The sequence below is a fragment of the Emiliania huxleyi genome (genome assembly GCF_000372725.1).
Source record: "Emiliania huxleyi CCMP1516 unplaced genomic scaffold EMIHUscaffold_320, whole genome shotgun sequence".
NCBI lineage: Eukaryota > Haptophyta > Isochrysidales > Noelaerhabdaceae > Emiliania > Emiliania huxleyi.
Window position 1 is genome coordinate 48,750 of NW_005199600.1, and position 12,489 is coordinate 61,238.

General features: G+C 66.8%; 2 protein-coding genes across 2 annotated transcripts in view; one reads left to right on the plus strand and one right to left on the minus strand.

Annotated features, from left to right (window-relative positions):
- The window catches only part of EMIHUDRAFT_117061 (hypothetical protein), a gene marked incomplete at both ends in the record, with an annotated part of 12,261 nt that extends 2,650 nt beyond the window's left edge, over positions 1-9,611 (plus strand). The window contains 14 exons of the mRNA XM_005773970.1: positions 280-732; positions 835-915; positions 969-1,187; positions 1,267-1,764; positions 1,832-3,352; positions 3,447-3,527; positions 3,634-3,714; positions 3,821-3,904; positions 4,010-4,093; positions 4,199-4,288; positions 4,395-4,478; positions 4,585-4,665; positions 4,772-5,041; positions 7,275-9,611. Coding sequence (XP_005774027.1) covers positions 280-732; positions 835-915; positions 969-1,187; positions 1,267-1,764; positions 1,832-3,352; positions 3,447-3,527; positions 3,634-3,714; positions 3,821-3,904; positions 4,010-4,093; positions 4,199-4,288; positions 4,395-4,478; positions 4,585-4,665; positions 4,772-5,041; positions 7,275-9,611 — 5,964 coding nt within the window. The remainder of the gene's footprint in view (positions 1-279; positions 733-834; positions 916-968; positions 1,188-1,266; positions 1,765-1,831; positions 3,353-3,446; positions 3,528-3,633; positions 3,715-3,820; positions 3,905-4,009; positions 4,094-4,198; positions 4,289-4,394; positions 4,479-4,584; positions 4,666-4,771; positions 5,042-7,274) is intronic.
- Positions 9,612-10,908: 1,297 nt separating this feature from the next.
- The window catches only part of EMIHUDRAFT_117062 (hypothetical protein), a gene marked incomplete at both ends in the record, with an annotated part of 2,671 nt that continues 1,090 nt past the window's right edge, over positions 10,909-12,489 (minus strand). Inside the window, one exon of the mRNA XM_005773971.1 lies at positions 10,909-12,314. Coding sequence (XP_005774028.1) covers positions 10,909-12,314 — 1,406 coding nt within the window. The remainder of the gene's footprint in view (positions 12,315-12,489) is intronic.

Genomic DNA, 12,489 nt, shown 5'->3' on the forward strand with positions numbered 1-12,489 from the left:
CACCGCCACCCTACCCCCACCCCCCTCACCAACACTGCTCACGCACGACAGCCTGCCTCTCCTCTGCAGGCCCCGCCTCTTCCCGAGGCACGCTCGACGGCTGTGCGCGCGATCATCAAGACCGAGGCGCCGACACGGGCCTTGCCCACCGCTCCGCAGCTGCCGACTCGCCGCGCCGTCACTTGCGCAACCACAACCGCTCGCGCGACACGCCGTCTCCCCGGCGCCACACGTCTGCCTCACACTGCTCACGCACGACAGCCCGCCTCTCCGCTGCAGGCCCCGCCTCTTCCCGAGCGGGAGGGTATCCGACACATGGGCACCCTCTCCGTCGAGGCCAACAACAATGAGACGGGGTCGACTTTCCGGAGCAAGACCGGCGAACGCGCCTCTCCACAGGCCAAGAGCGAGGTGGCGGCCGACATGGACACGGCCGGCAGCGCTCCCTACCGCCTCGTGGGTACCCTCGTGCTGGGGTGCCTCCTCGCGCTTCTCCGCCTGCTGCAGTCTGGTAGCTCCTCGGCTAGCAAGAAGCGTTCGAAGCGCGCCAAGAAGGTCCTGGCGCTGGCTGGCGGCGACTTACCCCTCGAGCGCAAGGGCGAGCCCAACCTGGTCGACTGCTCCAAGAACACCACCCCGATCGACCCACCGACGGCCCCCAACGGCGTCACCAAAAGTGCCCCGGCTCTCACGCCGGCGGCGACCGGCGGCGCGCCGCTGTCGAGCGAGGAGGTTCCGGAGGAGACGCCCGCGCCGGCGGCGAGCGCCTTACATTCTGCGCCGTGCGTCTGCCGACCCACCCCTTGACCCCACCCCGCTTTCATTGATGCGTAGGGCGACGCCGACCGGACCGTCTCGGCCAAGGAGTCTCCGGGGGTGATGCCCGCCACGGCGCCGATCGCCTCGCACGCTGCGGTGCACGCGCAGAGCCTCATCTATTGACGCACCCACCGCTTGCGCGCGCGCAGGGCATCTCCGACTGGACCACCCCGTCGAACCCGCGCCGCAACAACGGGCGCAAGGGCGCATCCGCCCGGGTCGGCCGCGTCGAGAACGTCTGGGTCGGCGGCAAGAACCGGTTCGGGGCCCTGCTCGGAACGAACGGCAACGAGGACGTCGGTGGCGGCGGCAAGGTGGCCCACAAGGCGCGGCCGCCCCGCGGCTCCACGCCGCCGACCACGGACTCGGTGCGCGCCGCCTGCACACACATGCGGCCTCCGCCCCCGTTTGCCGCGCACACGGCCAGTCTCGCGCCCTCCTGTTCAGGGCATGGTCGAGACGACCACAGTTCCCACGCTGGACAGCTCCGTCTCTGCCTCCGGCCGGTTCTCGTGGCCCAAGCTCTGCCCGTCCTACAACTTGCTCCGCCTCTTTGCCAGCCTGGCGCTGATCTGCCTCGGAGCCGCGTTTGCGCACTCTTCGTACTCTGCCACCGCCGCGCCTCTCGCGACCGTCGCAAAGCCGTTCACGCCGGCATCGCTCGACGGCGTCTGCGAGGTTGGCGGCAACGACACCAGCTCGTTTGCAGCCATCGTGTCATCGGACAGCGCGCCCGCCAACCACCCGGTGCGTGCTCGCTCGCGCGTGCTAGTATCCGCGCCGCGCAAGCTCGTGACTAACAGCCCGCGCGCCGTTCAGGGCGGACGCGACGAGGGGCGCTTGTGGGAAGCACTGATGGACGAGATCGGCGAGGCGGTGGGCGAGCCGTTGCACCTAATTGGCGAGCCGCTGGCGTCCGTCAAGGAAATTTACGAGAAGCAGCCGGTGAGCGCCCCTCTGGCTGTGTGCGAGCCTGTGTCGCCCTCTGACGGATTGCCTGTGTGTTTGCAAGGCCGACTTGGAGACCGTCCTAGCCTCGCGCAACAGCACGGAGCGCAAGGGCGAGCCCGAGATCGACTTTGTCGGTCCCGTCTACAGCAACAGGACGGGGATCATCGCTCGGGGACGCGACACCGTCTTGCCCGTGAACGACACGTCGCCCGAGTTGCGGCCCGCCGACGCTGGGAAGCTTGGGATGCTGGAGGTGCGGAAGCTGGTCGAGACTGGCCTCGGCGCGCCCGTCGCTAGCATGCACGCCGGTGGCGAGTGGCGGGCGAACGACGGATTGACGGACGCTTCTCGAGTCCCAACCAAGGACCTCTTCCTCCAGCGTTGCCGGGCCCTCGAACCTCTTCTCGCGGCCACGCTTGAGGAGCCGGCGTGGCCTGCAGAGGTCCGCACCGTCGCCGACTCGAACGCGGTCGAGTCAGATATCTTCTCGGTCCCAAGTGTGTGCGCCGACTGGCAGCCGCACTGCGCCGCCCTTGCGTGGCACGTGGAGCCTCGCCACGCGCTCCGCCACGCGCTCACCGACGAGCTCAAGATCGACAAGCCTCCCGCGGGCCCGCCGGCCGACGAGCGCTCAATCGAGCTGCCCTCCCCGTTCCACTTTCCCTTCACGAGCGGAACCTCCTCTTCCGCGCCTGGCCGAGCCCGGCAGCGCGGTCAGCTTTTGGCCGCCTTGTTCTTGCTGCTCGGAGCATGCGGGCTCTCGGTGCGGGCGCGGTGCCGGACGGGGGCAAGGCGCGGCGCGCGGCTGCTTCTTCTCGTCGCGCTGCTCCCGCTGGCATGTGCACCGTCCCCGCCGCCGTCTCCGCCGATCGCTCCACCGGCCACCCCAATCGAGTTCCAGGTCACTGTGGATGGCGGCCAATACCAGTCCGAGGTGTCGTGGACCCTGACGTGCAGCGGCGCGTTGATCGACAGTGGAGGGGCCCCTTACTCAGGCACCCTGTCCGCGCCGCCCGGCGAGTGCACGCTCAACATGAACGACTCGTGGGGCGACGGCTGGAACGGTAACCTGTGGAAGGGTGCGGGCTATACGTTCACGCTCGAAACCACATGCGCGCCTCTGCCGTGTACTTCCTCCGGCAGCGAGACGTTCACCCTGTCCGCACCGTCGTCGCCGCCGCCGCCGCTGGCCCCGCCGCCGCCGCTGGCCCCCGGCTTTGTCGCCGCGGAGAGCGAGGCCGAGCTCCGCAACCTGATCGAGGACGCTGCTTTTTCGGAAGCTGACGTCTCAATCTACCTGCCGCCCAGTGCGGACTTCAAGCTGGGCAGCCAGATCAGCTGCTCCTCCGACATCAAGGTGACCGTCGCGAGCAGCAGTGAGGGCGCGACGCTCGACGGCCAGAGGTCGACCGGGCTCTTTTCCCTCTCGGACGGCTGCAGCCTCACCCTGCGGGGGCTGACCCTCGTCAACGGGAGGGCGACGGACTACGGCGGCTACGGCGGCGTTGTGTACGCGGACGGCGCAGGCGACGTCGAGATCATCGACTCGACGGTCAGAGATTGCTCAGCTGGCGAGTACGGGGTGCGCCGCGTAGAGCTAGCCGCGCCCATGCAGCGCCGCACGGCAGCGAGGCGAGAGATCAGAGGGTCACCCCGCTCTCTCCTCGCAACCGCAGTGGGGCGGCGTCGTCTATGCGAGGGACAGCGGTGCAGTCTCGATCATCGGCTCGGCCGTGACGGGCTGCTCTGCTGGCTATGTGCGCCGCGTAGAGCTACGCCGCCCTGCAGCGCCGCACGGCAGATCGGGGCGAGAGATAGAGAGGGCCACGGCTGCCTCACCCCGCTCTCTCCTCGCAACCGCAGTACGGCGGCGTCGTCTCCGCGTTGGGCAGCGGTGCGGTCTCGATAATCGGCTCGACCGTGTCGGGCTGCTCGGCTGGCTGGGTGCGCCGCGTAGAGCTAGCCGCACTCCAGCAGCGCCACACGGCAGCGGGGCAAGAGATAGAGAGGGCCATGGCTGCCTCACCCCGCTCTCTCCTCGCAACCGCAGCACGGCGGCGTCGTCTACGCGAATGAGAACAGCGGTGCGGTCTCGATCATCGACTCGGCCGTGACGGGCTGCTCGGCTGGCGATGTGCGCCGCGTAGAGCTAGCCGCACTCCAGCAGCGCCACACGGCAGCGGGGCAAGAGATAGAGAGGGCCACGGCTGCCTCACCCGCTTTCTCCTCGCAACCGCAGTACGGCGGCGTCGTCAGCGCGAATGAGAACAGCGGTGCAGTCTCGATCATCGGCTCGGCCGTGACGGGCTGCTCTGCACGCTATGTGCGCCGCATAGAGCTAGCCGCCTCGAGCTGCGCCGCACGGCAGCGAGGCGAGAGATAGAGAGGGCCAAGGCTGCCTCACCCCGCTCTCTCCTCGCAACCGCAGGGCGGCGGCGTCGTCCGCGCGTCGAAAAGCGGTGCGGTCTCGCTAAGCGGCTCGAACGTGTCGGGCTGCTCGGCTACTGACTATAACGGGGTGCGCCGCGTAGAGCTAGCTGCACTCCAGCAGCGCCGCACGGCAGCGGGGCGAGAGATAGAGAGGGCCACGGCTGTCTCACCCCGCTCTCTCCTCGCAACCGCAGCACGGCGGCGTCGTCATCGCGTATGAGAACAGCGGTGCGGTCTCGATAACCGGCTCGGCCGTGACGGGCTGCTCTGCTGGCAATGTGCGCCGCGTAGAGCTAGCCGCACTCCAGCAGCGCCGCACGGCAGCGGGGCAAGAGATAGAGAGGGCCACGGCTGCCTCACCCCGCTCTCTCCTCGCAACCGCAGGACGGCGGCGTCGTCTGGGCGTCGAAAAGCGGTGTGGTCTCGATAATCGGCTCGAACGTGACGAGCTGCTCGACTGAAAGGGTGCGCCGCGTAGTGCTAGCCGCCTCCCTCCAGCCCCTCATGGCAGCGGGGCGAGGGATAGAGAGGGCCACGGCTGCCTCACCCCGCTCTCTCCTCGCAACCGCAGGACGGCGGCGTCGTCTACGTGGTTATCAGTGAGTCCCTCTCCATCGCGGGTGTCTACTTCATCGACAACAGAGCGCGCGAGTCAGGCTCGGTGCTGTACCTGCACGAACTCCGCCAACGCTCCTCGATCAGCGATGCCTCCTTCACCGGCAACACCGCTGGCGACGACAACGACGGTGCCACGATAGAGGCAGTCAACTCGCCGATAGACTGGGACTGCCGCTTGGGCAGCTGGATGCCGCGCAAGGGCTCCTTTTTTGGCGACTTCAGCGTCCCCGAGTGCAACCTCTGCCCTGCTGGCTACTACGGGAACACGAGCGGCCTCACCAACTCCTCCTGCGATGGTGCGTGTAAGCGAGGCCACTTTTGTCCCAAGGGCACAGCGGAACCGCTCCCGTGTGCGCCGGGTTTCTACATGCCCGCGATAGGCGCAGCCAGTGCCGAGTCGTGCCTCCCTTGCTCTCCGGGGACGAGCCAGTCCACAGCCGGCGCGGTCCGCCGCTGCGACGAGTGTCCTCCTGGCACGTTCGCCGATCAGCTCAACGCCACCGGCTGCACCGACTGCCCCGCGGGGAGCTTCTGCCCGAATGCAGGCACCGTCCGGCCATTCGACTGTGACGCAGGGCAGTACCAGAACCTCACCGGCCAGGCTGCGTGCGTGCAGTGCCCTGCTGGCGAGTTCCAGCCGGAGCGTGGGCAGACGTCGTGCGATTTGTGTGCCGCGGGTGGATATTGCGACGAGGACACCAAGGACTGCGACGGCGGCTTCACGCCCTGCCTTGCGGGGAGCTACAACGAGAAGACGGGCAGCAGCTCACCCGACGCCTGTCAGCAGTGCCCCCCCGGAACCTCCAGCCCGACCGCCGGCGCAGACAGCAGCGAGACGTGCGCGAGCTGCCGTGCTGGGACGTTTGGCGGCGAGCCCGGGCTGAGTGAGTGCACGGACTGCCCCTCGGGCAGTTATCAGAACGACATTGGCGCGACGTCTTGCCGCGACTGCGAGGCGGGACACTACTGCGCCAAGGGCGCGTCGGCGCCGCTGCCGTGTGAGGCGGGTACCTACTCGGACAGGACGGATCTCACCGACGCGAGCGAGTGCACCGACGCCTCGCCGGGCCACTTCGCCACCACCGGCTCCACCGAGCAGACGCCGTGTCGCGAGGGTAGCTTCGCCGCCGAGGCGCGCAGCGAGGCCTGCGAGCTGTGCAAAGAGGGCTACTTCCAGAACGAGGCCGGCAGGGCCGCCTGCGTCCGCTGCGCTCCCGGCAAGCTGTGCCCTCAGGGTTCGTCGCGTGAGCTGGACGCGCAGTGCTCGCCTGGCACGTACGCCAACGTGACGGACGCCGACGGCGACCCCGAGTGCCTCGGCTGCCCCGCCGGCTCGTCGTGCGCGGGAGGCGGCGCTGCGCCTGCCGTGTGCTCTCCAGGAACCGCAGCCTCGCCTGCTCAGGACCAGTGTACCGTTTGCGGCCTCGGGACGTACCAGCCGGACTCCGGAGCCGCTGGCTGCCTCGAGTGCGCGCTGGGTACGTTCTGTCCCAAGGGAAGCAGCGCTCAGCTGCCCGCGACCTGTCCCGCCGGCTTCTACAACGGGAAGGCGTCCACCACGCTGGAGAGCCTCGACGATTGCGTCGGTTGCGCGCCTGGCAGCTTCTGCGCCGGCGGCGCCGCGCAGCCGACCGCTTGCGCCCCAGGTAGCATCGCACCTTCAGCCAACATGTCCGCGTGTGAGCTTTGCTCGATCGGACGCTTTGCAGCCTCCCGCATCGCGTGCGAGGAGTGCGAGGCGGGCACCTACGCGGCGAGCGAGGGCCTGTCGCAGTGCACTCTCTGCCCCCACCCCCTCAGCTCCAAGAGCGGCGACGTCACCTGCTCCATCTGCAAGGAGGGCTTCTACCTGCAGGACGCGAGCGCCCTTCCGGATGACATCTTCCTCTTCCCGACCGAGCACTGTAACGCGTGCCCGCCGAACGCCAACTGCACGACCAATACCACTCTCGAGACCCTCGGCGTCCGGCGCGATTACTGGCGCGCTTCGTTCTTCACCACCGAGATCCACAAGTGCGACGCCTCAGACCACTGCAGCGGCTCGGGCGGCGCAACGGAGACCTCCCGCCGCCTCGCTGCTTCTGGCGGTGCCGGCCCAGGCTGCGACCTAGGCCACACCGGCCCGCTCTGTGAGTGGTGCATGAGCGACGAGCAGTACTTCAGTCGCACGGAGCGAGGCTGCGTCGATTGCCCGACGGCGGGGCGGTTCGGCATCCTGGCGGGAGTCGTCGTCGCTCTCGCAGGGACAGGGCTCTTCTTGTACCGCGCCCTCGCCCGCGCCGAGGCGTGGGGCCGCTTCAGAGCACGTCTTGACATCTGCGAGTCGCAGGTTGGCGTGCAGCCCCCTCACACTCTGCCCAGGGCCTTCCTACACGTTACTTGCCGTGTGGAATCTGCCCATCATATAGAATGGAAGCAGAACCCATGCGTGAGACACCTTTCCTCATTTGCCTTAGGTCGGCTTCCAGCCTAAGTTCAAGATCCTGGTCAGCTTCTACCAGATCGCTGGGACGCTCGGCCCCGTCTACGGCGTCCGCCTCCACCAGGATTTTACGCGCTGGACCGACTTCATGGACGCGATCAGCCTCGATCTCCTCGGCCTCACCTACCCGGACGCGTGCATTGGCTCGATGCCTGCCCGGCTCCTGCTTGCCGGCTTGTGGCCGATCGCTTCTATCATGCTCGGAGGCGCCGCCCTCGCCTGCTACGCCCTCGCGGAGTGGCTTCTGTCCGTGGAGTGGCTCTTGTCTGGTCGCGCCGACAGCCTCCGGCGCGACCTCGTCCCCGTTACGCTGCGCCGCCTCCTCTACTGGGCCATCCTCGTCGCCTACCTTGTGCTGCCCTCGGTCTCTCGCTCCATCTTCAAGGCGCGGCAGTGCGAGTCGTTTAATGTCGACGACGTCACCGGGGAGAGGCGCAGCTACCTCGTGGCCGATCTCGACGTGCTCTGCAGCGCCGACGACGACGAGTACAGCGGCCTCGACGCGTACTTCTGGGCCTTCTTCGTCCTCTGGCCGGTGCTCGTGCCGCTAGCTTTCCTGGCTATCCTGCTTTCGATCCGCTCCGAGGTGCGGGCGCAGCGAGTCAGGGCCACGGCCCGAGCTTGCCGCTTCCTCTGGCGCGACTACGACCCGCGCTTCCTCTTCTGGGAGGTCGTCGATCTGGGCCGCAAGCTCTTCCTCGCTTCACTGGTGCTCTTCATTCAGACAGACACCGGGTCGAGCAAGCTCCTCCGCCTCTTCGTCGCCTCTGTCGTCTCGGCCCTCTACCTCGCCGCCCTCGCCCTCGCCCGGCCCTTCAAGCGTGACGACGACCTCTACCTCGCGTGCACCGCCAACCTGTTGCTCGCTTGCTGCTTCATCTCCGGCACGGTGGTTCAGCTTTGCGAGAGTGCTACTTACGAGGACATGTGCAAGACCCTCGTCGGCTTCGAGAACTCTCGCGGCGCGAGTGAGTTTGTGATCGCGCTCACCGTCGCAATGCTCATCGCATCGCTGCTTGTCGTCGTCTTCAGGACCGTCAGCGCCGTCCGCGCGCCCACCATCCGCCTTGTCTCCTCCGGTCGCCCCCCAGTCCTCGAGCTGTCCCCCGAGTGCCACTTCCACGGCTTCATCTCGCACGCCTGGGGAACTGGCCAGGACCAGACGCACACCGTCGTGCGGCGACTCCAGCTACTTCTCCCCGGCGTCCGGATCTGGCTCGACGTCGACAATCTCGAGGACGTGGGCAGGCTCGAGGAGTCGGTCAGAGACGCAATGAACTTCCTCGTCTTCCTCAGCGCCGGCTACTTCAAGAGCTTCAACTGTCGCCGCGAGCTGTACGCGGCGCTCGCCTCAAATCGGCCCTTCATCCCCATCTTCGAGGCAGACGTGGCAAAGGGCGGCGCCTCGATCGAGGCGCTGAAGGCAGAGTGCCGCGAGCAATGCGACAATTCCATCTCTCGCGACCCAGAGTCGGATGCTCGCGAGAGAGAGATGCTCGAGCGCGTCTACCCTAACTACAGCGGGCCAGACGAGATGCTCGCTCGCGTGTTTGAGGAGGCGGAGCCGATCGTGTGGGTGCGGGTGAACATATTTCAGCTCGTGTCGCTCAAGGCTGTCGCGCTGCGCATGCTGCTGCACTCTCCGTACTACGCGAGCCGCCCGGCCGAGCTTGCTGCGGGAGTGCTGGTGCCCGGCGAGGCGGGGCCCGTTTCCTTCAGCGGCCCCGTCACTATCCTCGTGTGCCGCGACAACGCGGGCGCCGACGGCTTAGCAACGGAGCTCAAGAATGCGGCGGTGGAGGGGCGCGGCTCTACCGCCAGCGCCGATACGGTAACGATCCGCAATGCGGAGGAGGCGCTCGAGGGAGCCAACGCGGCCCCGCTCGCGGGCTTCCCCGTGTTCCTGCTCTACCTGAACGACAAGACCTTTCTTGACGCCGGCGGCGCTGTCGCGCGCCTCGTGCAAGCGGTGATGGACAAAAAAATCGCCATCGCCATGGTCCACGAGCAGGAGCCAAGCTGCGGCGGCGTTCCTTTCGGTCGCTTCTTCCAGCAGACGCCGCAGGTGCTGCAGGACCGTAAGCTCTACGATACGGTGGCGGTGGCGCTCTACCCAGCCCCGGAGCATCGTGAGATCAGCCTGCGCCTCATACTAAAAAGCATGGGAGCGGTGCCGTGCGACGCGGGGCCGCTCCAGCGGCGGTGGCAGCTCCTCCGCCGCCGCATGGCGATGGCTCGACTCGTGCGGCGACGCCCCGTGAGGAGCTCCCATGAGCCGCGCCAGGAGCCTGTACTAGTAGTGCAGCCGTAGGACGTGTGTGGCGAGAACTCGCGCCGCACCCGAGCGGTGCGCGCGCCGCGGGGTGGAGGTGGGCTAGTGTGCTTTGTCCATTGTGCATTGATGTGCACTCTCTTTAGCTTACTATCTACTTTAGCTCACCTTCTCTCCACTCACACAAAGTGGTGGGGGGCAAGTGGGGGGGGCGACCCTCGCAATGAGTAGCTAGCGAACGCGAAAGCTGACGAACAAATGATAATGAAACGTGTGTACGCGCCGCACAGGAAAGGGGCGAGAAAGCGAGAGCCAGAGCCGGGTCCATCCTAGAGAGAGCGAGGGGAAAATTTTGCCCGTGACACGCCTTTCGGTCACTCGAGCGGCCTTCAGGGCATCGAGGAGCTCGTCGTGCCGGCGCGTGCTGCTTGATGATGTCGATGGTTGTGGCGACGACAGCGACCCATGCCGACGCGATCGTGCTCGCCGCCGACGATGTGGTCGTGGCCGACCGATTCTGGCTCCAGCGTCGGTGGAACCAGCGTCGGTGGCACAGGCGCGAGCGGCAGTGGGTCGAGCACAGGGTCAGCGCTGGTTGTCTGTTCGGCCAGAGATGGTTGAAAATGGTGTGCTCGCCTTCCCTGGGACCCCGTGTTGCATGTCACTGTCATCACTGTGCGATTTCGGCCTCCCACCAACTTAATCTTAAAATCTCGCGTTTCAACCAATTCACCCGTATTCGAACGCGTTCTCTCACGGTGACCAAGAAATGTCCACCTCAGAGGCACCTCCGGAGGCAGGCCGCCGCGCGCCGGCGACACAGCTCCAGCTGTCGAACTGACCCGCAGCTCCTCTCAGAGCGGGAACTGTGACGAAAGTTGACTGAGGCGGTTGTCAGCAACCATCATACGAATCACATGGTGGCACTCTCATGACGGGAGACCCCCCGACCACTCCTGGGTGGCACTGCCACCGGTGTCGCTCGACGTCCTGTCGACAGCGTGCCGACAGCGACACAGATCATGTGTGACGCGTCGAGTATCGACCTCTACTGCTTACCCAGCCTTCGAGTGTATCCTGGCTGAGGCCCCACACCCACTGGTGTCCATCTCAGAGACCGCAGGAGGTCATGAGGGTCGATGGGAGTGCCAACCCCACAATGCCTAAAAACCCAGCCCAGTATGGCATAGAGCCGTGTATGGGGTTGCGTGCGTGCGTACGTTTCTACGTACAACGTACGCTCGTCGGCTTCTGAAAAGCTGCCCCCGAAACAGCACTCACGACTCAGCAGGCCGCCAGCGCCAGGCGTTATTTGACCATATATCGATTATCGTTCTCAGATCTCACATCTCAGAGCGCGCTGTTGCCGGCAAAGTCCAAAGTCCGGTTTCAAAGTGCAAAGAGAATCATTCTCGGCGTTCGATGACGATGATCGATGTGTGTGGAGAACGCGATGATAGTCGGCTCCCACGCCCGCGTCGCGCACGTGGAACGGAGCTGCCACAGAGTGTGCGATAATGTGTGTGTATGTGCTCATAGTATGCTTGGTCGCCTTCTTGGTCGCCTTCTCGCTCGCCTTCCGCTGCTGTGCCGCGCTCTTGCCCATCGCCGCGCTCGCATGCGCTGCCGCCTGCCCTGCCGCCCTCCCAGCCAGCTCGGCCGCCCGCTTCATCCCGCCGCCGCCGCCGTCGAAGAGGGACATCACGTGGTGCGTCGCCAGCCGCCAGTACTGCTTCGCCTCGACCGACCCGACCGCCGGCATCGCGGGCCAGACCTCGCGCCAGACGTGGTTCTTCATGTGCTGGATCGCGACGTACACCGAGTCTTCGCCGCGGCCGGTGCGCACCACCGCCACCTGCTCTCGCCCGTTGTTCTGGCCGGAGAAGTCCCAGCGACTTGCCTTCGACGTGTATTTACGCGTCGTCGCCAGCCACTGGCCGAACCGAATCGTCCACCGGATGGTCGGGTGCAGGCCGCGAGAGGTTTGCTGCATCGGCACCGTCTTCCCCTTCTCGGCCTGGTCACTCAAGTATTCGCGCAGCCGTCGGCGCACATACCGCAGGGCCTTCGATAGGTTCGGCCCGTGCGGCGACAGCAGAGGCTGGTCGTCGCCTCGCGTGGCCTCCTCCTGCAGCTCGTCCTCCAGGTCCTCGAGCACGTCAGCCAGCGCGCTGCGCTGCACTCCCAACCGCGTCAGAGCTGCGGGGGCGGCCTCATCGCCACTCTCCTCGCTGTCGCTCTCCTCGCCGTTGGCAGGGGCAGCATTGCCGGCGGCGTCAGCGGCTGCGTCAGCGGCATCCGACGCCGGCGCCGTCACAACCCGCCACTCCTCGTCGTCCAGCACGTGCCAGTACTGCTCGCCTGGATAGCCGTCGTATTCGACCTCGTGCACGAGCCGACCGTCCACATCCTGCTGCCGCCCCATGATGGTGGCCGGCCACCACCTCTCCTGCACTCCCAGAATCTCGACGTGCGTGCCGGTGTCGACGATGGCTTGTCCAGCCTGCCTCGCCGCCTCAACCACCCGCAGCCGCTCCCGCCGCGCCTTCTGTCTCTCCGCTGCCGGCAGCGTCACGTAGTTTGGTCCGCTCTCCGCCACACTTTCGAGCACCCCGCGGGCGCTGACTTCCTTCACCCCCGCCGCCTCATCCGACGGCAGCTCGGCGAGGCCCTGCGCCGCCTCGCGGTCGCGCGCCTCTCGCTCCCGCGCGTGGAAGGCCGCTCGCCGTGCGACGCCTTCGCCTTCGTGTCGCATGGCGACTGCGTGGGTCGGCTGCGGCCCTCGCCGGATTGAGCTGCTCGCTCGAACTCGCACGTCCTCCGCTCATATTGACCTATATCTCGTCCCCCCCCTTCTGCCTGTTTTTCGTACCCCCTCCCCGCTCTTATTGACCCAGATCTCCCCCCCCCCCCCTTC